The sequence below is a fragment of the Scomber scombrus genome, chromosome 3 (genome assembly GCF_963691925.1).
Source record: "Scomber scombrus chromosome 3, fScoSco1.1, whole genome shotgun sequence".
Taxonomy (NCBI): Eukaryota; Metazoa; Chordata; class Actinopteri; order Scombriformes; family Scombridae; genus Scomber; species Scomber scombrus.
The window spans coordinates 12,047,073-12,074,730 of record NC_084972.1 but is presented as its reverse complement, the minus strand read 5'-3'; the positions used below and the strand labels follow the sequence as shown (position 1 = coordinate 12,074,730).

General features: G+C 40.3%; 2 protein-coding genes across 4 annotated transcripts; one reads left to right on the top strand and one right to left on the bottom strand.

Annotated features, from left to right (window-relative positions):
* Positions 1-1,260: 1,260 nt before the first annotated feature.
* On the bottom strand, positions 1,261-8,115 carry aggf1 (angiogenic factor with G patch and FHA domains 1). 3 transcript variants are annotated; one of them, XM_062415534.1, is made up of 16 exons: positions 8,065-8,115; positions 7,917-7,978; positions 7,479-7,675; positions 6,292-6,391; positions 6,012-6,199; positions 5,591-5,722; positions 5,276-5,476; positions 4,023-4,467; positions 3,722-3,830; positions 3,427-3,478; positions 3,224-3,325; positions 2,942-3,107; positions 2,656-2,735; positions 2,432-2,559; positions 2,238-2,337; positions 1,261-2,129 (listed from the first exon to the last, which is right to left on the bottom strand). In XM_062415534.1, the coding sequence occupies exons 3-16, from the start codon at positions 7,662-7,664 to the stop codon at positions 1,875-1,877; spliced, it is 2,244 nt and encodes a 747-aa protein (XP_062271518.1). In that variant the 5' UTR covers positions 7,665-7,675; positions 7,917-7,978; positions 8,065-8,115; the 3' UTR covers positions 1,261-1,874. The 3 variants fall into 3 exon arrangements, with proteins under 3 accessions (XP_062271518.1, XP_062271519.1, XP_062271517.1); XM_062415535.1 differs by lacking the exon at positions 4,023-4,467 and adding an exon at positions 5,004-5,073 and having other exon boundaries at positions 7,917-8,104; XM_062415533.1 differs by having other exon boundaries at positions 7,917-8,104.
* Positions 8,116-12,778: 4,663 nt separating this feature from the next.
* tacc1 (transforming, acidic coiled-coil containing protein 1) lies at positions 12,779-26,096 on the top strand. Its single transcript, XM_062415968.1, has 13 exons — positions 12,779-13,007; positions 14,523-14,632; positions 17,260-18,667; positions 19,818-19,881; positions 20,574-20,763; positions 21,221-21,285; positions 21,736-21,852; positions 21,977-22,053; positions 22,186-22,229; positions 22,875-23,038; positions 23,130-23,236; positions 23,387-23,507; positions 24,296-26,096. The coding sequence occupies exons 1-13, from the start codon at positions 12,835-12,837 to the stop codon at positions 24,359-24,361; spliced, it is 2,706 nt and encodes a 901-aa protein (XP_062271952.1). The 5' UTR covers positions 12,779-12,834; the 3' UTR covers positions 24,362-26,096.
* The last annotated feature ends 1,562 nt before the right edge of the window (positions 26,097-27,658 follow it).

The following is a 27,658-nucleotide window of genomic DNA, read 5'->3' as shown; positions in this document are numbered from 1 at the left end:
GAAAAAACAGCTGCCTCAGGGAAATTTTCAGCTGTGAGGTGACATATGAAAGTGTTTTCTCACCACAAGATTAATATGCACTCTCTTTGTTGCACAGATTACACAACCTCTGTGCACTCCAGTGTTCAGTTTGAAAAATGCTCTTCAATATATTGTTATTATTATCCTCACACAAGAGACCATGAATAGATTTTTGAATCAGCTGATTTTGCCCTTAAGAACTGGGAATCACCTCACACTGACATGGTGAATAGGCTGCATTTGAAAGAACAGTTGGCACAGTGTTCACTGAATGCTCTCGCAGTGTCAGAAACTGGTCAAGCCAGATCTCTCAAAGCCCTCAGTTACCTCCTCACATAAGAATGAATTCTCCCTTTATCTCATGACACGGTATCTTTTTATGGCTCAAGACTTTCTATTCAATACAGTCACACAATGTGATCCCTCCCAGTTCTGTTACACTACAGTATCATCTGCTGAATGTTTACTTCCAGTGAGGGCAGGGAGATGAGGGAGGAGACGTGAGAAGCAGAGGGAGGGACGAGAGGACCCACCTGTCATGAAACTTGTGTCAAAAGAAGTCTGACAGGAGAGCACCAGTGTTACCTGCTGAACTGTCTCAGAGGAGCACAGGAGAGTATGCCTACTAGCTAAGGGAAACACACTGTCGGTTGACGGGTAGGAAGATCAAAATGGGTGCCTCTGTAAGTCAGAAGAAGGGTAGCAGGCAAGGCAGCTCAAGGAGTCACACCAGCAATGTAACGTGAGTAAAATCACTCACTTGTTTGATGCTCTTTAGTTTTATTGTGCAACTTAACATAATGTCATTGTCTTATTCTGTGACCTAAAACTTGTGCCACAGCTCAACAAGTGGAGGCTTGTTACTAGTTATAGAATTTTGCAATACGCATGTTCATCTGCAAAACTTGAGGTATGATATCTAACAATGCACCAGCAATGAGATCACTGAACAAATACTATGTTTTACTCTACTGTAAACTACAATACTGAGCTTATAGCTGCATCGACATTCTTTTTCCAGTTAGTGTGAGACTGGCCTCTGTTCAACCGTACACTGACACACACATGCAAATATTCACACACCTTCAAAATGAACCTACAGATAAGCTTGCGCAGTGTGCACAAAGGACAGTAAAATAAGTTTGCTCACTGGACTGACGAATATGTGTATGTGTGTGTCCACCGTTGACAATATGAATTGGATCTTATGTAATAGACTGTAAATAAACAGAACCAAAGTTGTAAGCATGACTGAAATTTAATGTACAACATGAAAAAATGGGGTTGGAACATCATTATAACCCAGCAGTTGTGACTGGTTTAAGATGATAAGTTACGTTACTGTCCAAACACAATATACAGTATGATCTCACTGTGATAGATATATCTTCACTGTGTCAATATTTGCTTGAGGCGATTCATGTCCTCTTGGTTTTAAAAGGCACAGTGGCAGCTCTGCCCTCTGTGGGGTGGATGGACTGCAGGCATGTTGGACCGTGAATGTTTGTCTGTCACTCTTCCTCTGAGTGTTTTAGACTGTAAATATTCCACAGTTTGCTTATTGAGGAGAGGAAGAAACACATCCTGCAACCACTGAGAGTGACTCTTGCCAATCGAGGACATTGTTTAAGCACAGCACAGGACAACTTGTTGATAAGAGAGTGTTACAGTCAGATTCTGTTTCGGCAAACTCTCAGAGCAACGTTTCATTGTCATTCATTGATTAAAACAATGTGAAATTACACAATTGACTATCCTTACTTCAATTTACAAATATCACAATTGCTGTTAGGCATCAAATTTCCCCACTCAGCTTATAAATCCACTGTAAACATACACGCTTGTGCTTCTTCCTAGCTTTGGCCATCTGTATCACAACCTGTGGGAGTGTCTGTGGCCTCAGGTTCTTCTCCTCTTACCCAGGATTTGGGTGATTTGTTCTTCTGTGTTTTGGGCGGCAGCATATCAGAGTGGCAGGTGTCAGCGAATCTCTCTCGTGCTTTCTCCCAGTTCTTCTGCGATTTTGATTTGGTCAGAGAGACATCATCTAGAGACATGGCACCAACAGTCCCCAGACCTGACTGTGACTTTCTGATTTTAAGTTCAATCTGTAAAGGATGTAATGACAAAGATAAGAAAATCAAATCATTTTCTTCACAATACATCTAAATCAAAGTATCGACAAAACATGTCCACATTTTCCAGCAGAAACTCACCGGATTTTTCATTCCAGTTCCCTCTTTACCCAGCCCTTCTCCTTTCTTCCAGCCCATCTTTTCCAACATCTTCCGCCCTTTATTGACTTCACTGATCTCCCTTTGATAGGACAAGGAAGAGATACATGATTGACACTTACATTCATACGTTTTTTCCTATCTTTAGCAATAACAGTCCATGACAACATACTTACACATGAACGGAAGCAGGGGCGTCATTTCTTTGGAAAACACCCTCACTGCCCACAGTCTGTCGTCGAGACTCTGCTCGGTCCTTGTATTTAGTGTTCCTCAGGGCTTTAACCTCTTCATATTCACTACTCTGTTCACAGAAAAGAAGTTTAAAGATTTGACTAGCTGCATAAAGAAAAGAGGGGGTAAACTAAAACTGGCCGCAGCTCACCCTGGTAACACTCACCTGCAGGCCGTATTTGGCCTTCATCTGCTTCAGTTCCTTCTGTCTTAGTGCTTCTTTATCCTCTTTGGTGGGAGCAGGGCCTTTTGGAAAGTACAGCGAGAGTAAAGGTAAATCTAACATGATGATGGATGACATTATGAAGGTAAACAACCATAGCCAGTGAATGCTATCTCACACAGAGCCTTTGTTTGAGGAATGGATTAGATCAGGCTTTTCAAACACTTGGGCACGTATACAAAAAAGGTCTGATTCTACTGTGGATGTGTTTTCTCTTGGTTTGGCTTACCTGCACTCTCCTCTCTCCTGTGCTTGCTGAGGTGAGCCATCACCTGACCAGGCTCACAGCCATCACAGGTATCGGTCCCTGAGTGGATGTGGAATGACAGCACAGTCTCTCCCATCTTCACCTCATCACCGTGCATCAGTGCATGGGGCTCACACTTGGTTTTGGGCTGCAGGCAACAAAACAAGTATGCACTGAAGAGACTGAAGTTTTACTGATAAGGTGATGACTGAAAGAGATGATTCAGAAGCAAAAAAAAAGAAGAAATGAATACACAATATTGACCTGCAAGATTCTGTTGCCGTTGATGACTGTTCCATTCTGGCTTCCCTGGTCCACCAGCATGTAGCTCTGCTGCTCCTGGTCAAAGTACACCTCCGCATGGAGCTAGAACCAAACACGGTTCACATTTAGAAACACTGTATACACCTGCAATATGCACATGACTCATTTTGATGCCTGGAGAAACATAAAGTGAACTGGGGTACCTTGCTGACTCCCATTTCCGGTATTCTGATTGCATGGTCCATGTCTTTCTCTCTGGAACAAAAGGAGGTCGCTGGCCCATTAAGTAAAGTATGACTTCAGAGGATAATTCTTTATATTTTTACTTGGTGAGAAACAACTTGTAGCATCATTGTGTCATTGGCACTGTGGCCACAGCTATGCTCCTTATGCCTCCTATTCAAACATGGCATGCTCTCACTTTTGAATGCTTTCTGTCAAAGTATTAAACCTCTTACTGCCGCAATGTGACAAGAGAAAAAGAAAAAGAGCACAAACCTGCCAATGGTGGCCGCAGAGTCGGCTGTGATGATGAACAAAGTGCCCACCTGCAGCACTGGAGATCTGACCACAGTCACTCTAACACAGGGAGGCCAAATGTCTTTAGCTACAGGAAAAGCAAACCGCAAAACTGTCAAGCGTGCATTACTATGGCAACATGATTGCCTCAGAAAACTACAGTGCTGGGACCAAATTAAAAGTGACAATCTAACTCACTTTAAATTACTTCCAGATTAAACAAAGACTCAATTGTGCACATGTGTGCCCAGAGCAGAATTCAGCTTGTTTTCCCGCTCACCTTCCTGACTCTGAGTTTCCATCTCTGACTCTGGGCTCTCATTGGAGGGGGAGACAGAAGAGGATGAGGATGAGGATGTGGAATCCCACTCCTCTTTCTCTGACTCAGTGATCTCGCCCTCTTCTGGCTCGCTGTTCCCAGTTGAGTCATCACTCCGAGCTACCGGACTCTTTTTCTTCTTCTTGCGCTTTTCTGACTTTGATTTCTTCCTTTTCTTCTTTGATCTTCCCTTTTCATGGTGGTGTGAACCGTTTTTCTGTTTCTTCCTCTTTGATGAAGATTTGTCCCTCTCCTCCCGGTGTTTAGAGTCTTCACCATGCGGAGCCAGGTCTGGACTGTGAGACCTTCGCTTCAGTTTCCGTGAATCCTTGGCCCTCTTAGGTGTTTTCCGTTCGACCCACTCAGTTTCTTCTTCTTCCAGTTTCACCTCATCAAATACGAGTTCCTGGCATCAGACAGTCAACAGTGAGATTATGTCTCAAGTGGCATTCGCTGACAGCTGGCTTTGTAGATCGCAAGTGTTTCCCCACAACATTCTTATTGGTCTCAGTCTTCACAGACAGTTCCCTACAGACATCCACCAAATCCTCAGTGATCCACAAAATACTTTGCACCCAGATTTATAAGCATGGGTGATCAAATCCTTGAGTCATTAGAAGTTTATGACATAGTGCAGAGCAGCCAATGAACATTTCAAAGATGTTAAAAGCTGTCAGATTAACAACTGTGTGAAATATCCTACAACAATGTTTTATGATAACTATTTAGTTTACCACTTGGGATTTACCTCCCTAGTTTTGCTGTCATGCTGTCGGGTTAGGGTTAGGGTTAGGGTTTGGGTTAGGGTTAGTATTGTATGGGAGATTTATAGCTATTTAAACCTGCAATTATGATGGCAAAAACTATAAAACTAAGGCCCAGGTGGATAATTAGCAGTTATATTTTTTAAACTGCTTTGCGTGTTGGTAATAAAAGGTGTACCTCTGTAGGAAGCAGCATTCCAGTAAGAGAAAATCTTCATATTAGCCAATGAGTTAGTCACCTCTTGCACCTAGGGCAGAGGAATAGTCTTTTAGCCAACTAGCTTCAAATTTAAGCAAAAAGAAAAAAAGCCAGCATGTGAAGACTGAGACCAAAAAATGAGGATGTGAAACATCAGAATTTTTACAAGGAACTAAAAAGCCAGCAGTCAGCCGCCAAAAATAACAAAGTATGTATTCAATGCATGAATAATAGATCCAGCTGTTATGTACCTTATCATCTTGGTGTGAGGTTTTCTTCGCCCCTTTCTTGACCCGTCTGCCTTTCTTTTCAGTAGCACTCTTGTCTTGGCAAGGCTCTGCACCAGTTTGTGCAGCAGGGAGCTCAATCTTGGAATGGAACTGGTATCGTCCGCTCTCTGCATCATAGTAGTAGTAAATGCCTATGTTGGCATCATAATAAAGCTGACTGGCCTGACGAACATAAAAACACGCAAGATCAAAAGACTGGTACAAAAAGTCTGCCAAGACATCACTGCTCGGAATAACAACACATAACCTCATTTTCCAGAAAATGTGTTGACGAACCGAGTCGTAATAGAAGCCCGTGCTGTGGTCGTAGTACATGCCACTTGTCTCATCAAAGACAAAGCCAGTCTGGGTCATAGCCTGCTCAGCAGTGGCCCTCAACATGTCAGCTATGGAACCTCCATCGCCCTCCTGAAAAAGACAACATATATGTTCATCATGTAAACTCAATTTTACAAATCCAACTTAACCATCACATCACCTTATATGAGTATTTGAGAAGACTAAACAACATAGTCAATGTATTATTGATCCAACAATTCTGATGCTGGCAGTTAAGTTTATTTTTTGAGTGAACCATAAAGTAAAAATATGAAACATTTGTGATCACTTATGCTTAAATAACTTTATATCTTTTGAAGGACTTGTAATTTTAATGTATTGATCAGAAAGCCCTACATGGGATAAATAATAAAATCACCTCAGTGGGGACTGCTACAGTGCTGTCAGGTTGACCTGAAACATCTACAGCTGCTGCTTCGTTCGGTGTTGTAACCTCTGTTGCCTCGTTGCCGTCAGCTGCATCCACTGTTGCTGTGATCGAGCTTTCCTGAGTTTCAGCTCCCTCTGGGTTCTGATAGCAGCCTCCATAGTAGTAGTTGTAATAATCTGGAAGGAAAGGTTTGCAAAAGTTCTCTCATTTTCTGACACAACAGAAATGATAATCAATTTCAATCAATGTACAGAAGAAAATAACACACCAGTTTCTGTCCATACGTGTTCTTCTGTCTGAGTCTCGACGTTGACTCTGTCTTTATCTTTCTTCTTCCTTTCATGAATCTCTGCGCTCAGCTGGTCAACCTGAAACAAAACATTTGTAGATAAATTCAGTGAGCAAACAACCAACAGGGTCTGAAACAAGCACTGTATGTACGATATATTATAAGGATCAATTTAAAAATACTGTTAGATTGGACAGCAGTGTCACGTGACATATTTTTGTACATAAAAAAATAGTGTAATAATGTAAGCAGTGGTGGAAGAAGTATTCAGACACTTCACTTAATTAAAAGTACCTAAACAGTAATGTACAAATACTTTATTACCAGTAAAAGTCCTGCATGAATAATCCTACTTAAGTAAAAGTACAAGACTGCAGCAAATGTACTTAGAGTACTAATTTCACCCCTCTGGCTTATATATTATATTACTACTTCTTTATACACAGTTAGGCAGATTAATCTACTCATCCTCAACCTAGGGGCCAGGCTCCTCCAAAGGGACACCAGATAATTTTGAGAGGTCTTTAGATGTTTTATTGAAGAAGAAAGAAGAAAAAACAAGTTCTGGTGCACCAATTTATTTTCCGTTTTTTGGACTTTTTCTAAGATCTTTGATTTTTTTTTTTTTTTTTAAATAACATTTATTGAAATGCAACCATGTGCGAAGTTTAGAGGGAAAAATCACTACTCGGTGGAGCTGTTACCAATTCATAGACTCAGACTACTTGTATTTTTGTAAGACATCAACAGCTAAAAAAGTTTGAAATCACTGGTTTCATTTTTAACAATGTATTGTTTTTTGCTTGTTATGTTATCCATTGTGTCAAAAAAACACAAATACCTCAAAACTGTACGTAAATACGGCACACTAGTAAATACACTAAGTTATCTTCCACCACTGCATGTCAGTGCTGTGCCCATTCTCACTTCTATAATATGTGAGAATAGTTCAACAATAGAGTTTAGTCAGACTCATATAGCTGCTTGTTTTAACACAGTGGTTTGCACTATCATAAACATCCCTCCATATGGAGACAAGATTTTATATAAATCACAAATTTGAACACCAACTAATCACGTACAACTTCGTCACTGCATTGTTAAACACCCTTGAACACAGTGTGTTGTTTGGTATAGGAGGTGTGGTGTATGTAGTATGCGCAGACCTGTTTCCTCAGGTCTTCGTTGTAGCTCTCTGTGCTCCTCTGTAATCTCTCGGAGTGGTGCAGCTGCTTCTGCACCTTGATCAGCTCGGTTCTGCACTCTTTGAGCTCTTGCTTCAAGGTATCTACTTTGAGACGAAGCTCGGCCACTTCAGACTCCGTGTCCTTTTCTCCATCATGGTTCTCCATGATGGCTTCAACTAAAAATGTCAGCGTTTAAGTTACTGACAGAAGCAGATTCAACATACTAGTGATGGTTAACGTAAGCCTGATGATCTGTCTGCATGTGGATGTAGCTATTTTTAACAGAGACAGTATGTAACTTTAGCACTGAGATACTGAAATATGCAACTGATAACAAACTTAGGCACTCAGATAAGGTTGTCGCTACATTTTAACTATAATTGGAGTTCATGTTAGCTACAAGAGAAAGGTCCTCACCGTTTGCCTCGCTTACGTCTCTTTGGTTGTGAATTTCCTCTCAGCACGGAACATGAACCAACCTGAAAGTTGAAAATAAACATCTTGTAACTACCCTGCATTTCCGACACAGCCGAGTACATGTTTTTGATGATAAGCAGACAGTTACAGTTATAACCCTGGGAATGTTTACAGTCCACCCTGTCCACGACCGCCATTTACTAACTAACGAGTTAAGTCACAGCGGAAGCGCTTCTTCTTCGGTTTTGGCGGACTTGTTTTCCCCCCACATCCTGTAGCACTTTGGCGCCACCTATCGGCCAACTGTATGTATAGTTTATATTAACGAGGAAAAATCACCTCTTTTTTTACACGTATAATTAAGATAAAATAAGATGCATCATCAATGAGAAATTCAACTTGACGCAAGCAATATAGTGGAAAAAGAGTAGCAGTGTAAGGGTGAAAGTAGTAAAATAAATAAAATAAATAAAATAAATAAAATAAATAAAATAAAATAATATACTTTATCCAGCAAACAATCTCTCTGTAAATAAATCTGCAATATATAAATGTGCAATATGCAGAAATTTATGAGATTATATACATGTGTACAGTGTTCCTGGGATTAACATAGTGAGGACAGTATCAGTCATTTTTCCAGCCCTTGGTAAAATGCATTGCTCAATGAATGTGACATAATATCACAGAATATGACACTATATGAATATGAAAATGTTGGCAGTTCTATTTGATTAATTTGCTCCCTATTTCGACAAAAATGTTATATTCACAAATTCAAATTCTTCAGCAAAAAGCCGAAGTTTTCATAGCTGACTGATCATATCAACAATACATTTCTTTTATATCTGAAAGCACAACAAAAAGCTGTTGATACAACCGCTATAAGCTTAACAAGATATTTATTTTTACATAATATATGTGAGTCACCTTGCTAATGTTATGCTTCATACTCATTAAGTAATTGGATTGGTGAGGCTTATCTTTATCAGAATATTAAAAGCATTTTCAACAAAGGTTATTTCTTGGTATGGTACACTGACATGATGTTGTTTTTCTCTTTGACCACTAGGTGTCACTGCAACACTGATTCTGCCAGAGCCGTATATCGACGGCTCTGGATTCTGCTATTTGATAGCTCAGAGTGAAATGATTGCGTGTGTTTGTGTATACTTGTGCTTTTATTGACTAAGGAATCATCTCTGGCTGGATTAAGTCAAATCAAAACTTTTTCTGCCAGTAGTCTTTCCTACTAGTTAATGAATGTCCATCACACATTGTTCAGTTTGTGTCACTTTCACCTGACCATATGTTCTGCTTGAGTGCGGACATGGCAGTAAGGACTGCAGGTGCCACAACACAGGCTAACACATCCTCTGTTAATGGCTCCACTTGCCCTTCCTCTTCTGCTCCTCTAACACACACACACACACACACACACACACACACACACACACACACACACACACACACACACACACCCAACTAACTATTCCTCTGGTCACACTTTGACTCACTTCCTTCCCCCTCTTCTTCTCCTCCCTGTTGTACCATTCTTTTACATTCATTAATTTTCTGGGAACTTCTGATGCATTCAGGACTTGCCAAGACCAGGCCCTCTCTGTGTGTCTACACTTATTTTAGGCTCCAGAGGAAGGTTTGTTATGTAACGAGGTAGCTCCACTATAAAATTGAAACTCAGGCTCTATTTAATGTATTATACTGTGGATGCAGTGTAAATATTTCATGTGCTTATGTGCAAATTTTATCTCCGTAGAATTTCTGTGCAGGATACCAGAACAGCTTTGTCATAAAAATACTGTACTGAGCCTCACATGGAGACTAAACATAAATGTGTCATTAGTCACATTTGTACAGAGAGAGACACAATTTGAGTCGCTTCACAATGTGTGTGTGTGTGTGTGTGTGTGTGTGTGTGTGTGTGTGTGTGTGTGTGTGTGTGTGTGTGTGTGTGTGTGTGTGTGTGTGTGTGTGTGTGTGTGTGTGTGTGTGTCTCAAAAATGCCTTTTGGGTCCTCCCACTGTGTTTGAAATCTGAACTCTTTTGAGTTGTGTTTGGATTTCGATGGAGCGTCAGACTCCTTGGCAGGAGTTCAGATGGCTGTGGTGGTGGTGGTAGAGCTGCCTTCAAGAATGGGGTGGTCTTTTATCTCGAGACACACACACACACACATGCAGCTGCCTCACAGTACCTACTGATGTTTATTGATGCAATTTTAAGACTAGAAAAGCAGCAGCTCAACAGCTTCATTCTGTTGGTACGCCTGGTAGTTTGTTTTTAAAGGAGAGGAAGAAACAGTCAGTTTAGTGTTTTGAGCTTGTTTCTGGAAAAAGTGGCAACAAATAATGATGATTATATTTTGGGGGAATAATAAGAAGAACCCTCCCTTATGTAACCTCCTTATCCCTGGCTACCATTCCTCTTCACTGGACCCTCACCTCTACTGCAGTGAGCCTTTAAGAATAAACAGAGAATTCATGGAAACAAACTGTTTAATGCTCTTTCCACATTCAGATATAAACATAGGCTACACACCGACAACCCACCACCACACATTTAACTGTACGTTTCTGATGTGTTGTAGCTTTGCTTAATCAAATATGGCCTAGGCTAAGTGTTGATCAATGATTATGACTCATATTGTTCACTGTAATCTTTTGATTTAATATGCCTGAACTTTTGGAAACAAACATTTCACAGACAAGAAGGAGATACTAAACCCAGAATAAAGGTACTGATTGACACTCTTACTCCCACTACCACCTGCAGATGATCAATGCATGCAGGGTTCCCCCTTGCCCTGAACCAACCACATGTTCCACCAGACCCAGACAGTAAATAAGTGTGCAGAGGACAAACTCCACCCTTTCTGGTCAAAATGTGGAAACTCTGAGCCTGACTGAGGCACGTGTGTCTCTGCTCTGCGAGACTGCGACGGGGATTTGGGAAGAGTTTAGCTGCTGCACAGCCACGCCAAACTCTTGAGTTCCTGGCACTGGAGTATACAGCATCTTATGATACACAGATTGTGTGATATGACAATGATATGATAAGGCTCACACCACAAAGACATTGCTTTTACAACAGGTGTTAGAAATAGTAATGTAAATGATTACAGAAAAGGGACTGAATGGAGAGAGTGTGTTGAATCCTTGCTGGTTGATTTCAACTTGTGAGTGTTGTTCCTCTTTTTAAATAGGGTTTGTCTGTGTCATGACAGTTCCCCTCGGCATGTATAATTTTTCTACTGGTCCACCAGTTTACTTGTCCATACATATACTGAAATAGTTAGTGGTGTTTATCATGCCTGTAGTTGTGAAAAAATCAGTTCACAGTTTGATTACTGTATTAGAAATTGGAAACAAAATACAATCCTCGCTCCATGGCAGCAGTCAAAATAATATGTTTCTTCCAAAGTTACAGGCACAGATGAGGCACAAAAAATATACATATATTTTGTACACAAAAGACTGTAACTTATGAAAATATATACTTGATTTGACTAGTCGCAACTGTTCATGCCACACATTTGCATTTGTTACTTGCATTTTTTTATGAAAGGAGGGTTGCACATTTTGTCCCCAAACTCTTACAGTGGAATAGTATGAGGAGAGTGTGTCTTCACTGCCTGTATGGACAGCATATGATAAATACAGTGACATGTAACTCTTTCATTGTGCAATTGGGCATGTGAGTGTCGACATAGCTCTACTATATGCTCTATATGTGAAAACATACCATGATTGATTTCCAGATTTTGTTTATACCTGATAATTGCTGCAAAGTGGCAAACTCACTCTTGTAGCAGTGTTTCTAACTGTGATTGTGGAGTCTCTTTCCTTGAGATGTTTACAGTATTTAGTCTATATATACAGTGAAGGTTCTCTATATGGAGGGTCTCCTGTTGAATTCACGCATTTGGCCTTTTAGCAGCATTTTAGAAAGCAGTGAGTTTCCAGCTGGTAAGAGGTAAGACACATATAAGTGATGTCAACATAAGGTATTTACTGTGCCTCCTTTACTTCAACAGTTCTGTGCCTGTGTTAGATGCTACAGTGGGTTTTTACTATCCATTTGTCCATGGCACCTAAAAACCTTAGACATATTGAATCCAGCCAGGTAGATTGTCTGGGATTATCCAGCAGAACTGGTTCCCCTAGTCATGCATGCATGCTGCTGGATGGAAGAAACGGTTAACTGTTGAACAGCCTGGGGGAGCAAAGAGGGCTTTAAGATCCAGCCCCACATTCCTAGCCTCTCTCTGGGCTATAAAATGTGGAGTCCCATCAGTTTTGGGCTCCTCCTCCACCTCCTCCTCCTCCCTCTGTGTTTGTTTTCTGTCTCCCTCCTCCTTTTGCTTCAGAGTAGAAAAGCGGGCAGACAGGGACATACCATTCTCCAACCACAGGGGAACTCATTCAGCTGAGTGGAGGATGGTTGCATTCATTTTTGCGCCACAAAATTCTTGCTTCCCCCCACCATGTTTGGTGTCATTGGACCAGCCTGAAGTGGAGGGGAGAGGTAGGAGGGGGCTCAGAAGAGAAGAGTGTGAGAACAGCATTTTGGAAACCAGCTGATCAGAGCTGTGGTATTCTCCCACAGAGGCAGAAGGACAGAGAGCTTGACTGATAAAAAGAAAACTAAGAGACAGTGACTGATTTTGAGACAATATACATACTGAAGAGTAGAAAAGAAATGTCTCCCTCCCTAAATGTGAAACTGGGAGCTCATGTGAAGAGAGGAGCTCTGTGGGAAGATGTGAGTGCTGCTGGGAGGGTGGAAATCTGAAGAAGGAGAAGAAGAAGAAAAGCACCGAGAAGGATTAGTCCAGTGCTGGAAACCAGTTCAGTGAATCTTCAACAAAGGGTAGAAGAACACTCCTGTGGAAGGAGGAGTGATGTCTTGGCTGTCACCCGTGTCATGGGCCAAATGGACGTGGACGGCAGTGCGAGGGGCAGAGGGGGAAGAGGATGAAGAGGGACAGGAGGCGAGCCAAGAGAGGGAGCAACGTGGAGAGAGAGGAGAGCAAGAAGAGGAGGAGGAGGAGGAGGAGAGATCTCAAGGCTTCAGGCAAGTGTTTTGCTGGAGCCTGTAGACTATGCTGGCAGTATGATTCACACAGTCTGGACTGGAGGAGGGTTTTCGCGTGTGTGTATGTTTGTGTGTGTGTGTATATGTATGTGTATGTGTATGTGTGCAAAGGTGTTTCCACCTGTCAGGTTGAAGAATCTCTAATATTATAATGGTTGGATGAATTCACCCCCATGATGTGAAAAAAGAATACGTTGTCTCATGTACACAGGCATTACATGCAGAAACATCAAGCATGTTATGTTGTCGTGCACTGCTGGCATGGCTGTGGTTTATATTGTGAGTGTTTGAACAGAATATTTTTCTCAGCCTAACAGGCACATCCTCATTTCAGTGGCTTTGACAGAAATAACACACACTCTAACACTGCAGTCAGGTTTAGAATAATGATGTAATCGTTGTCGTATATGACACATGGTTTAGGCATTGTAGCCTTGCTTGTCCCTTGTACTCATGTTATCATCTTGGCCATTGTTCCAGGAAGACAGAGAGCTTTGTTTTTTGTTTGCCGACTTCAAAGATACCGTTTGTGTTTTAAAGAGGTGTCAGTTAGATAACCTCTCCATTTTATTGACCAGTCACTGTGTCACCACCCTTCCCTAAATGCCAAAAATCCACATGTGCTTAACAGATCAGTAGTTCTATAATGTCATCATCATGTAAATATCTACTACGATGTGATCTGACTTCCTGGAGTGATCAGATTAAATTAAATGCTGCTTCATTGCAAATGTTAAAATCACTGGCCAGTGTTAAAAATTAGGACACTGCAAACTGTATTCGGTTGTAATATTCACATCCTGATTGAACTGAAAGTAGATACATTTTACGTAGCTTGCATGGTGCAGACTTGCAACTGTAAAGATGTGACAGGAAAGAGTAGGCCGCCCTATTTCCTCTTTTTTTAGTTTTACTTTATCTATCTTTTAACATCTTTCTTTGCCTCCCTCTTGCTCAAATTCAGATTCAGGTTGCCTTCACTGACATGAATCAAACAGTACTGAGTGTTTTCAAAGAACGTTACAACAACAGAGGAGAGAGCGAGGTACAAAGTAGACAGATTAGGGATTGTCAGTACTTGACAAGGCACATTTACCAGCTATAGGAAGTCATTTTTGCATATGATTCAGATAATATTGATGGTATTAAATCAGAAATATGATTATGTTCAATATACTTAAGGTTTATATGCAAAGAATTGCTGACAATTTTGTATATAATGCAAGGAATCATAAATACAAATAAAGAATTGTCTTTGTATTATATTTGGATATACTGGACATTTTAATAGAGGGTATGATTCTGTATGTATGTCATAGTCTGTTGCAATTCACTGCACTGATTCAGCCTTTTGTTACTGTAGTTTTCATATCTTTTTTCTTATCATATGCTCTCCACTCCTTAGTTATGTAAGGATCATTCAGTCCTTTTTTCCCATATTTGGAACAGAAAGTTCATTCTTTCTCTCTCTGTGTCTCTCTCTGGCTACCACAGCTCAGATTCGGACGGTCATTTTGACACTCCTGAAGCAGTAACCCCTGTCCGTGCCCCTCCGGCCATCCCAGGAGAGCTGGAGAACAACAACATTGATGCAGACAAAACAGGTGAGGCCACTGCTGAGCACATAACACAGACAGAAAGACAAACGAGGCAGACAGCATACTGCGCAAGACACGGATGCAACAACACCCGTGGCTAACTGAAGGCTGGCATTATTATTACACACTGTTACTCAGTGTGGTATTACAGCACATGTAATAGACAGGGTCTTGCCTTGAAGTTGCCATGGAAACAGGAGACTTTTGATGTTGTTCTAAATGAGACATTGAATGTGTGTGTATGTGTTTGACTTCATAGTGAAGTGAACAAAAAACTCCTGCACATTCTAAAAATGTGTCAGATAAGTTGAAACAATCATTTAAAATGGCACATTTGGGCTTTCACTACCACATCTTAACTGTAGCGTATCGAGTTCAACATGCCAGAGTAATTAGATACATATGCTGTTTGGCTGCCTCAAGAATGTACCTACTTACCTGAATTTCAACTTTCATTAAGGATTGACCTATTAAACTGCAATATTTTATTATAGGTAGTTAAGGTTACCTGATACCTAAACAGGCAGTGAAATGTATTTCATGCTCGGTATGTGAGCAGGGGCGGACTTAATGATTTGGGGGCCTCAGGCAAACACAGTCAAGGGCCCTCCTTTGTGTCTTATTTTCACCTTTTTCTGTAACTGGAAATGTTGGTATTCATGGTGTTAGTCGAAGTACTCAAAACTTTAAACTATTCATTCCACACTAACAATACCTGCTGCATTTAAAAATGTTCTTAGGTAAAAGTGCAGATGTATTTTTAGCACAATGTACCTACATTTACTTGACATCTGTTGAGTTGGGCTTTGTAGACGTTTTGTAAGTATTTCAGTCAATAATGAGTTGACTAGTCCAATAACATGATTTTATATGTTTTTATATCTAAATATCATAATAAATAAATAGCTGTTTGGGGCTTCTTCTTCAGGGGGCCCAAGGCAGTTGTCTACCTTGCCTGATGGTAAAGACCAGTAAAGAGTTGGTATGCACCCTTGAGTTTCTTTGGTGGGTTTGGAGTGTGATGATGGTGGAAGTGCTGTCATTGTCATATGAATCAATAAGAGGTGGAGCCTGTAGCAGAGTGTGGGAATGGCCTTTGCTCTGGAATTCAACAGGTTCAACAAAAGCTTTGATTGGCCACGTTTTGTATTAGCCACTGATAAGTCTTCATATGGGAGGGAGTAATAGAGCAAAAAACATGTTATCAGGCTTTGATCATTATTATGTTGCTTACTTTTTAAGGTGCTCTGAAACCACATGCTAATGTTTAGTGAATGGTAAATACAAGGCAGTCGTTTTGCTAAGGAATTACCCGTCCTGAAAAACTGCTCCAGCAACATTTTACAAAAGTGTACATTGCGAAGGTCAACCAGTATGGAGCAAGGAGGGAGTTCACTTTTGTTTCAACCACAAACATCCCGCCCTGCAGTTGAAGGAGGAAGTTTGAATTTGTCCCTGCTGCTGGCAGACAGGAGTTGAAGTTCATCTAGGAACGTCTTTCAGTGTAAACATGCTGGTGGCTGGTTTGTCTCTGCCCATCCAAAGTCTCCATTACTACCTCAGTGTCAGTCTGCACATGACAACAGTTTGTAAATAATTTATAGCCTAGATAATTGAAGACTTTGCCACAGCTAAAAAAGGGCAATGGTGACAGCTAGAGGCTTGAAGGTTGCTTTGTATGTTCCTTAGATGGATGGATGACTCTGTGGTGAGTTGCATTTACTGTCAAATGTCAGATGTAAACTGACATTTGAACTGAATTAATACATGTGCAGTTTACTGCCATTTTGAAATGTTTTTGTTTCCAAAGAAATTGGAAACAATTTTTTAAGATCAAGATAGTCATTAATAAGAATGTATTGTAGATGAACTGAAAAACAATATGATGAATAGATAGACAGTAAAATAAATGAAGGTTATCATCTCAAAATAACAAACAAATGCAAAATAATTCATCCTAACTGTCAAATTCAACCACAGGATTAATTTGATTCAGCCTATTATTACAAACGGGCACTGCAGCTGCCTCTAAACAAACTCAAGAGTGAGAGAGTGAAAGAGCAAATATGGAAACTTATACTATTATATTGACCATGCATGTGGATATAGATGAGTACATGTTCTTCTGGGCATGTTGGATTGCAGTAATATTTTTATAATGACACTTGAGCGACACAGTGAATGGAAGTAGGTAGAAACACAGCAGGCTTTGTTAGTCTCCTAGCAACATAATATTACATGAACATGGCGATTATGACAGGCACACTGAAATATGTTGATATGTCAAAATGGCTCTTGAGGTAATAATGACACCATAGCAGCCGTTGCACCCTCAGCACACAACAAAATCATAGCTTTTTAGTTGTACTATCAAATGCACTACCTGGTATAAATGTCAGAGTAAGACATCGCCATGGCAACAACAGCACTTGGAGCACTTGGCTGGCTGGTAACCTCCTTTGAGAGAACCAATCAGATTTCAGCTACATCTGAGTTTAGATTTTATTGGAGAGATTATTATCTACAGCAGTTGTGAGTTTGTGCTGTTTTAATTCTTGTGTTCTTGTATTTTGCATACATTTATAGATTTGTATCGCTAATATTGATATTTTTTTGTCTTTTTTTGTCTTTAGATGTGGAGCAGGACGAGCACCTGATAGTGACTGCTCCTATTCAGGATCAGGATATTTCCCTCAGCCACAACATGGGTCAGGATGAGCCTGTAGTCCCCACGGGTGACCCACTGGAAATAAACACCCAGACCCTTGAACCAGAACAAACAGGAAGCCTGTCGGAGGCCTTGGGCTCTGGGCCCATTCCTGATTCACTTCATGAAGTGTCTAAATGCACAGCTTCATCCTCAGAGCTACCCCAAGCCCCAATTCCTGTCCTAGTCACAGATCCAATTCTGGATCTGGCTCCAGCTCCTATTCCTGATCCAAACCCAGAAACAGACTCGATCCAGAGCTGTGAACCTGCAGCCAGCCCGGCTCCAGAGCTCCATGAGGAGAAGCCTCTTGCTGAGTCAGAACCACAATGCAATGGGCTCCCCAATCAGACAGAGTCTACTCACAAGACTAAAACCAGCAAGTCTAAACCTCCATCCTTGGAGATAAAGGCTCCATGTGATAGTGAGATTACTCAAACAAATGAGGAACAAGAACTTCCTGTTCCCAAGGCCACCTACAACTTTAACCCTGACCAGCTGGATGACAGCTTTAACCCCTTCACCTGCGGTGGATCCAAAATCCAGAACTCTCCCCCACCATGCCGCTCGAGCTTTCAGCCCAGACTTGAGCCACTCGGCAGTGAGGTCTGTGAGGACAGCTCAGCAGCACCAGCAGAGGAGTTAAAATCAGAGGCAAAGCCTGTGATGCTGGAGTTTGGTCTGGACGAGGGAACAGCCAGCAAGCCACCTCCGAGGAAATTACGCGGCAAAAAGACAATCAGCAAACTCACAGCTAAGAAGCAGAAGCCCAAAGGGTCAGAGACTTCCAGCAAACCAGCACCAGAACCCACAGTGCTAGAACCAGTTTCTCAACCAGCATCAGAACCAGTTTCTCAACCAGTGTCAGAGCCAGTTTCTCAACCAGCATCAGAACCAGTTTCTCAACCAGCGTCAGAGCCAGTTTCTCAACCAGCATCAGAACCAGTTTCAGACCCTGCTCCAGAAACTGCTTTGTCAGTTTCAGATTCTACTGCACCTCTGAACCTGGAAGATATTCCTATTCCTAAGAAGGGAACCTATAATTTTGATCCCAGTCAGTGGGATGACCCGAACTTTGACCCGTTCGGCGGCAATAGCAAGGTGAGCGCCTCTCCAGTGCTCCCTAAAGGCTCCTACAGCTTCGACCCAGACAATTGTGACGATTCTGTGGACCCTTTCAAACCCTCCAAAACCCTGAACACAGAGGACTTATCCAGTAGCACTGCTCAGCCTGAGAAAAAAGTAAAAGACCAAGGCAAACAGAAAGCAGGGCACCCGCCAGCGGAGAAGAAAGTTAGGCAAATTCCCAAGAAAAGCAAAGAGAGGACAATCACGTAAGTTTACAGCAAAATGTCTTGACCAAGATCCAATTTCCATCCATATGTTTGTAATCTTAACACTCAGTCACAGGAGTTTGCAATTTAAGGCTGGAACATTATCACCAATAATAAAAGCTCCAATGTGAAGGTTTACTTTTCACTGAGCTTGCTCTTTCTCATGTTCAATGTGTTATTATTTACATCCACTAGTGGCTGGGATGCATACCAAACAATGCTTTGAACACATGCCAGACACTTAACACTGCATACTGGCCATTGGTGTGATTCCTATACAGGTTATATATAGGCTGCTTGTAATTGCAGTGCTTGGACGAGTTTCAGCTTTTTCAGGGCTGTCAGCATCTTGTTTTTATGCTCAAACTTTCTGCAGAGTCTCTTACATGCTGAGCTACACACCTTTAGTCACTCACACAGTCTCCTCTGTCTCTCCCCGGTTTCCCGTTCCCTTACTAAAATCTTGCTGTATCCTCTTCATCCTTCATCCTTTTCTCATCTGTTTCGCAATCTCCGAACCTCTGCTTTTTTTTCGTCTACTTCTGTTGGCCTCAGGACATCAAGTCAACATCAACAAGCCAAGTTTCTCTGTTTTCTGTTGTAAGTACTCTCACTATCGATGCCCTCTTTCTTTTTTTTGTTTCTTTGTTTCTTTGTTTCTTTCTTTGTTTCTTTCTTTGTTTCTTTCTTTGTTTCTTTCTTTCTTTCTTTCTTTCTTTCTTTCTTTCTTTCTTTCTTTCTTTCTTTCTTTCTTTCTTTCTTTCTTTCTTTCTTTCATGCATGCTGGCTTCCCATTTTACTCCGATCATGGCATGTGCTGTGTCCAGGCCAACTGTTGAAGGAGCATGTGAGGGAGATAAATGTCTTCCTCAGTTTCACCTCAACTCACAGGATCATCCCCTCATACGTCAGTCGTTCAATTTGTCTCATCTTGTGATCCTCCAGAAGTTGAACAACAATAGCGTGGTTATACATGTACAGTAGCTGCACCTAATTTAAATGGGGCTATGCAACAAGCTCCAATTAATACTTGCAGCTACACTATATGGTTGTGGAAATAGTGAATGTACAGTAAATTCAAAATGTTAAGGATCTCTAGTTTGTCTATATATGTTCTAACACTTGTATTCACCATGTGTTTGTTTTGTAGGAACTCCTGTAAAGTTCAGAAATACGATGAGAGCCAGTCACTGGTGCTTGACGTGTGCAATCAGGTAATTTGAGCATTTGTGAGTGTCTGTATCTGCGTGTGTGAGTATTTGTGTCAGTGTTGAAATGCTTCACCTTACTGCAGCAACACTGCAATGCCCATTATTCAGCAGCTGTCCAACCTCCAGGCCTCACCTCTTGAGACACAAACATGCACACACGCGCACACACACACACACACACACACACACACACACACACACACACACACACACACACACACACACACACACACACACACACACACACAGTCACACAGTCACACAGTCACGCAACCTGACTGGAGCATCAGTGTCTCCTGCTCTGCAGTGCTGGATTGGCTTGGTGACTGATCTTTGGCTTGTCACTCGGCAGTCAAATATTAGTTTGCTGCTCCCATGTGACCTCAATGTTATCACCTCATCATCCTCAGGAAACATCCTTGAGATATTGTTCAAGGTGCCAAGGTGTCCTCACACAATCTGTCAAACAATCTTATTGTAATCTTATTTTTCAAGCATAATAGTGTTGGGAAATATTAATTAAATGTTGGAGTTATGATGGATGTTATGTTATGATGTTTCCATATCTGAAACCATAGATTGTGTCCATATTTTTAACTTAATGAGTTATGTTTTTATGTTATTTTTTAGTAGATATCTAAGTATGAAATTAATCTCATTGTACAGTGCGTCATATCTTGCCCCTATGTCTCTAGGAGGAGGATGAAGTGGTGGTTCAGACCCCGGAGATCACTCAGCGAGTGCATCATGCCACAGATGAGGAGAAGTTGGCTTCCACCGGTATCACAGGCCCGACAGCAGAGACTGAAGAGGAGAGAGGAGAGCCTGAATGCAATAAAACACCTGGCAAAAAACAGCCAATCAGCGACACATCTTTTATGGATGGTATGTTTCTCATTTTTGTACAAACAGGTTCTGTACATTCTCCAGGCTATACTTGTTTCCCTTTCAGTCAACTTTATTGTTGAACTAGCTGATAACCTTAGAACACAATGTTCCTTTATGATCTGTTTAAGTCAGCAGTGTTTTATAAAATGTCCCATATGCAATGGATGAATTTGAAAATGATTTAGTTATATCCTTTTCTCAACAACCAGTACTGATGTATTAACTGAGCCACTTAAAAGCTAGAGACAGCAAAGCACAAATAATGTGTTTAACTACATGAAAAAGTAAACAGTGGAACAGGCATGCTTAGCACAATCCTGTCCTGGATATAATAAAGTTGCACATATTATGCTAGAGAACAAATGCTATCCAGTCTGTTGCTTCTTTTTTTGTCTTTTGTGACATTGACATTTGTCATGGCTTACAGAATTATGTGGGTTTTTTCTCTTTAAAGGTCCTGAGACAAAGATTGTAGAACACCTGGAGGAGAATGACACATGTGGTCTGAAAGATGATGTGGTAAGTGGACTTTAGGAACATACAGGGAGGGGAAGGATAAATACTTAAACACAACTGGCTTGTATTCCTATAACTGTTCTTCATCTCAATTGAGATGAAAATAATAACAGCAAACATTAGAATCCCACTTTAATGTGTTTTCATTCTGAGGCCACATTTAACTTGTGTTTCTAACTTGTGTCCCACAAGCCATTTCGATACAAGTTTCTAAAAGCTTCTACTTACACAGTATTTATCTAAGACAGCCACACTTGAATCTTGAACAAATGTTTGATAAGCAGTTTACCCCAGAACTCTCCTGACAAATCATCATGTGATGTCTGAAATTAAAACCAAAACCTGCAAAAGCACTGATCCATGACACGCCACCTGGGATCTGCTTACAAAATATAAGAGTCATGTTCATGTCAGAGCCTGCCAGACACAGTATGTTTTCTGAATCTTTCACAGAGTGAGACCTCCATGAGTCAGACAGCAGGCAGTGAGGTCACAGTATCCCTGGCTCAGGACAATGTGCCTCTTAGTGAGATGGACAAGGCTGCAGTGCTCACCCTGATCAGAGAAGAGGTGTGTCTCTCCCACACACTCCACAGAAGGCTAACTGCAAAAAGTGAATGTGATGATCATTGCTTTGTAGATATGAACACACCAGTTTATTCCCTTTTTTCTTCTTGCACTGTCTCCCAACCAGATCATAACTAAAGAGATCGAGGTGAATGAGTGGAAGAGAAAGTATGAGGAGAGCAGGGTTGAGGTTTTAGAGATGAGGTATGAAGCTTCACTGTTTCTCTGGAGCCCTCCTTCATATTAACAACATATTTCAGTGCATATATAGAAAACATATCAATAACTTGGATAAACAATGCTAATAAGAGGCTATTGTTTATTCTTATGTGACAGGAAAATTGTTGCAGAATATGAGAAAACAGTTGCACAGATGATTGGTAAGTTACTGCCACCTGCTGGTGGTATCTTCTCTTTTGTCTTATTCTTTTAACAAGCATGGTATCTCATTGCTCTGTGATGTAACTCACTAGCAAACCCATTTATTCATCCATCCTCTACCAGTTAGCCTATATTACCATTAGTAATAATTAAGAGACATAGCAAATACACTGAACTTGGTCCATCAGTCCTCCTCTGTACACCATTGCTGAGCTTTGTAGGCCTCACTCCTATTACTCTTTGCCTTTGTTAATATAAATGTCAGAGCTGCTTTGTTGCACTTGTGTTTATGGTGACTTCAGGAAACATTAACTTAAATATTAGGGTCTATTGCACTTAAAATGTGTACATTGTGCAGTCAGTCAGTACAGTACATTTTTTGTATGTTGGCTTTACTAAAATGAAACACTGGCTATGACATCTAAGTGCAGAATCTCAGTTTTATTGTGAGGATATTAATATTCACATCAGAGGAACAGTGAATTTAAGCCCTTTTTATAAACAGACCCTCAAATGTTAGAGGACATAAAGTAATTGAATCGAGTCACCATATTTTATATTCAGTTGCAGATTTTTTGATCAATAGCTGTCATCAGTCTATGCCCAGAAAACATCAACAGACACATCATTTCATATTTTCCCAGAGGATGAACAGCAGCAGAAGACCTTGTCCTGCAGTAAGTCAGTGAGGCAGTTGACCTTAGAGAGGGATCAGGCCCTGGCCGACCTCAACTCTGTGGAGCGCTCCTTCGCTGACCTCTTCAGGAGGTATGAGAACATGAAGGGAGTCCTAGAGGGCTTCAAGAAGGTCAGTAGAGCTACGGATCACATGAGATGCTTTGTAGTCCACCTTCATATGATAGCCAGGTCACTAGACATGTTCTACATATATCCTTCAGAATGAAGAAGTCCTGAAGAAGTGTGCGCAGGACTATCTAATTAGGATCAAGCAGGAAGAACAGCGGTACCAAACGCTCAAGGTGCATGCTGAGGAGAAACTGGACAAGTAAGTATAATGTTTCCATGTGTACAATTTGTGATTCCAAGATTCAAATATCAGAGGCCTTTTTTATTCTGAAAACCGCTTGATTCCAGGGCTAGACATAGTCTCTCATTTTGACAATCTCTTTTGTTTCCTCCACTCTCTCTCTAACAGGGCGAATGAGGACATAGCCCAGGTACGTGCCAAGGCCAATTCCGAGGGTGTCGCACTAAACGCCAGCCTAAGGAAGGAGCAGATGAAGGTGGAGTCACTTGAAAGAGCTGTCCTTCAAAAGGTAGGATGACTGCAAACATTGTTAAGATGGATCAAGTATGTTTAACTATGTGGGGTGTACTGAAAGAAACACTCCCTATAATTGAGGTTAAAATGCTTTCCTTTTGAAGTTGACATGTCAAGTAGTTGAGTGTAGTTGAGGTGATTTGTGGACTTTGTTTCACACCACTGGGAAGATTACAGTGCTGTTCTCCCAAGTTAAGACCATAACTCCAACAAACCTGGTTGTTACCTGTCCCTTCTCAGTGTTTTCTTTTCTTTTTTGATTTTGTCTTTATATTTAGTGAAAGGGAATGTGTGTTGTCTCTCATCAGGTTTTACTTCTTGCACCAAGAAAAACTACAACACTTTCTGTTTTTGCTGTATTTCTTTCCCTGTTTTATGCAAATATCCATCAATGTAAACTGTCATAAAAAAGCATATTGTGGTGTAATTGTAATGGTGTTGTTGATTACAGTGATTATAAAGGTTACAGTGGTATAAAACTAAATTAATAATGTTGAAACTGTTAAGCCCTTATTCTTCTGAGCCCTTTAATCAAGTGCAAGCATTTGAGCACCACTGTATCAAACACTGGGATGTCACTTAACACTAGGGGGCAGTGTTTCATTTGATAAAACCAATTTAAATTAGGAAGACAGCCACAGGAACTCCTTAGCAACACACATTTATTTATTTGGAACATATTATATCATATTTTGCATGTTTTGCATGGGATGTTTGTCAAACCACAGTGTTGTCCTACCACCATCCATTCATAGATGCTATTTCTCTCTCTGTCTCTCAAAGAATCAAGAGATTGAGGAGCTCACCAAGATCTGCGATGAACTGATCGCCAAAATGGGAACAGATTAAAAGGCATTTGGAGCACCCTGGTAACCAAATGGTCACTGCACGTGCCACATGACCGCAACCTCCCCGGCTTGATTTCAGCAAGGGACCTATGATGCATGGCATACCCATATCTCTTACCCCTTGTTTCTGCCCACTGTCCAATAAAGGCAAAAATACCAACAACAACAACAACAAAAAGATGAAAAGGCCTTTAATCAAACGCTGCAGCACCGTCACACTTTAACACAGGTGTGCTCCCTCCAGCTCAAGACCCAGTGAGACTTTTCTCACTGTGATATGTGATGTAAATTCTGTACATGATCAAACTTTCTTTATTTGCTCATATATATTTTTTCCAAAATATTATTATTACACTCGCTCATTTTTTCTTCTATGACTGAACTATTAAACCAGATCAATAATGTCATTAAATCATGTGACAGCTTAAGAAGCACAAATATATCACAAGGTGTATTGTAATATTTTTTAAGGAGAAGCATTTGATTCTTTGATCTTTTGCTGCGAATTTCAAGGATAACTGAAAAAGGTTTTAAGCTGTTGTTGGGTGGTGGTTTATGAAATGTGTTTGAAACTCTAGAAAATAATGAGAAAAGCACATATTTTACTGCAGCTTCTCTACAGTCTAATTAACTGCGTTTATGACACAGTCTTCTGATAGGACAAATCACTTCATTGAGTGCCTAAATTGATCATAGTAATTACATTTCCTGGCTTTCACAATTTTCTTGTTGCCATTTCTTTTGCAAGGCAGATATTTTTTATTGGCCAAGTTTAAGTTGACAATGATTTTCTTTCATTACCAAATTAAGTGGGATGCAATATTATAAAGCCATTTATGAAGAGTTTGAAGTTAAAGCACAGACATCATGTCCGTTATGCCACCCATTAATCTCTGGGATCATTAAATAAGAAGAGCACTTATGAGAACTTACATTCAGTTGTGTTATATCTTATTCATATGATGGGAATTTGACAGTGATGGAAGTTTGAAGTAGTAAAACCTTTGATCTTATTATGCTGTAATATTTGTGCCATGTTTCATTTTCACTCTGCGTTTGAGTGTGAAAAAGTTAGGAGCACATTCTGTTGCTACCATGTAGATATGTTTCAGTTGTGTTCAGATTCATATGAGTCCAAATGTTTCTTGTGTGCCTTTATTTTAGCTACTTTGTAGAAAAGAGAGTTTTGGCTCTTTCACACAGTTGTTTCCAGACTCTGTTGCCAAAGTGTACTATTTACAGTATATATATTTTATGGTCAAAACATGTTGAACATCAGCAAGAGAATGCTTTATATGCAGTAATAGATCAATGAGCCATGTGCGTATGTGGTGGGCTGCATTACTGTTAAAGGTGAGAGTAACCTGATGGATCATCATGCAGTAATATTTTGATTGCCAAAATAAACATTTTCTGGTGTGATTGGAGCCCACACGTGCAATACATTAAGATGTGTCTCCTCCTCCTCAGCGGTGAAAGCCTCCTTCTAATTCAGCACAATCAATTGCCAAATGTCATTGTAACATGAAAAAGGGTTTCAGTACGTGTCCTACTGTTGTGATGTTATGTAAGTTTGAAGGTGCTTTCCAATGCAAATCCATTCTTACAGTACAATATATGTAAATTTTATACTTTATGAAAAGAATATTCAGAATTAAGTTCCTAATATTTGTAAATTGAAGTATACTCAGATTGTATGTTTACTGCGCTATTTTGTGCATTCCTGAATAAATGGCTAAAATGTATATCATGTGTCTAAATCATTTAAACAGAGTGCATTCATAATAAATTCTTCTTCTTACTTCAGAGTATAAGACTTTTAGTCCATGTCAAGTTAAGTTAAATAAACCAATGGGTGTGTGAAATGTAAGCTCACACTCCCATAGCACATGTGCCATGATTTGCATCACCAGAAATAGCAAGACAGGGAACATTATATGGAAAGGGAAAATCCTGCATAGTAACCCACAGTGCACACAAAAAACAAACCATAGGCACATAACATCCTTGTTTTTCCACCACCACTGCAAGGATGGACATTAAAGATCCAAATTTAGTCTTTGTATAGTCCTACAGAGAAGTCAGTAGTCAATTCTATAGCTAAATCTACTGCTGCTCTTCACAAACATGTAATTAGTGGCATTTTGTTTGGGCATCAAGGGCGAGCAGTTGCCTCAAATTTTCAGATTTAACAATAATCCTGTAACATTTGTAATGCATCTATAAACAAAACAGTCTATCCTTAGTCATATATCATGGTTCACAACAGCGGTGTGTCTGTGATTCACAAGCAGCTGCCCATTTTGTATATTGTAGAAATGAAAAATCACAGCTAAGGTTTATCTGTCACTGATTGGGACTACTTTTAGGATTCAATTTGCAGTTGTGTGTTTGGTCTGCTGCAGCAAAGTACAAAGGCAACCCCAGACAACCTTCCTGTTCCCATGAACTACAGCAGGACTGTTGATCACGTTTTGGATTGATAGAAGAGGAGAAAAGCTAGCAGTTAACTCTTCCTTACCTCCTCTTGTCACCCAGTTTTATGTAGTTGCTTTACTATCTACTATTAGTTTAGCAAAGGAGTATGCTGCCTGTATGCTTTCCCCTCCTATCCATTCTTTTAACATGCAACTTAATGACGTTTACTCAGACAAAGCAACTGGTCATTCTCATTAAATCTCAATTGCCTACTAAAACACCTCGTCCTGTAGCCAAACCTGTTGGCAGCAAGCTAATTTACCAAATGTGGCCGGCAGGTTTTATCGTTGTTGCCATTATGTGCCTGCAGATCTATTATACTTATTAAACTTATTTCTCAATGTAAAACCATGTATAAGGATGTTGGAATGGCTATTGTAAGGAGTTTTGTTTTTAATAATCTAGACTGACATAAAGCAGATGGAGTCCAGAAGTTCTCAAAAGTTTTGTCACTTTTTGAAAAAGTGTATCATTACTTGAAACTGAAAATACACTTAATGACATCACAGCAACTTGGATTTTTGCTGAAATCAAAGATTCTTATCAGAATCCTTAATATCAAGAATTAATAAAAGTTGAATGTACCATGTTTGTGTCATACTGATATGTTAATGTTTATATCTCTTATTAGTAAAGTCAATGTTATTAGTTAAATGTATGCTCTTGATATACTGAAGTTGTCTGAGGTTGTGTCCATTTGTCCCTTTATTAGTCTGTCTCAGGTCAGTCAATGCACCTTCTCACCACATGGTGGTGTCTTTTAATACCACTGTGCCACTAACCCAAGGCCCACCCTAATGAGACCATTAGCACAACTTAT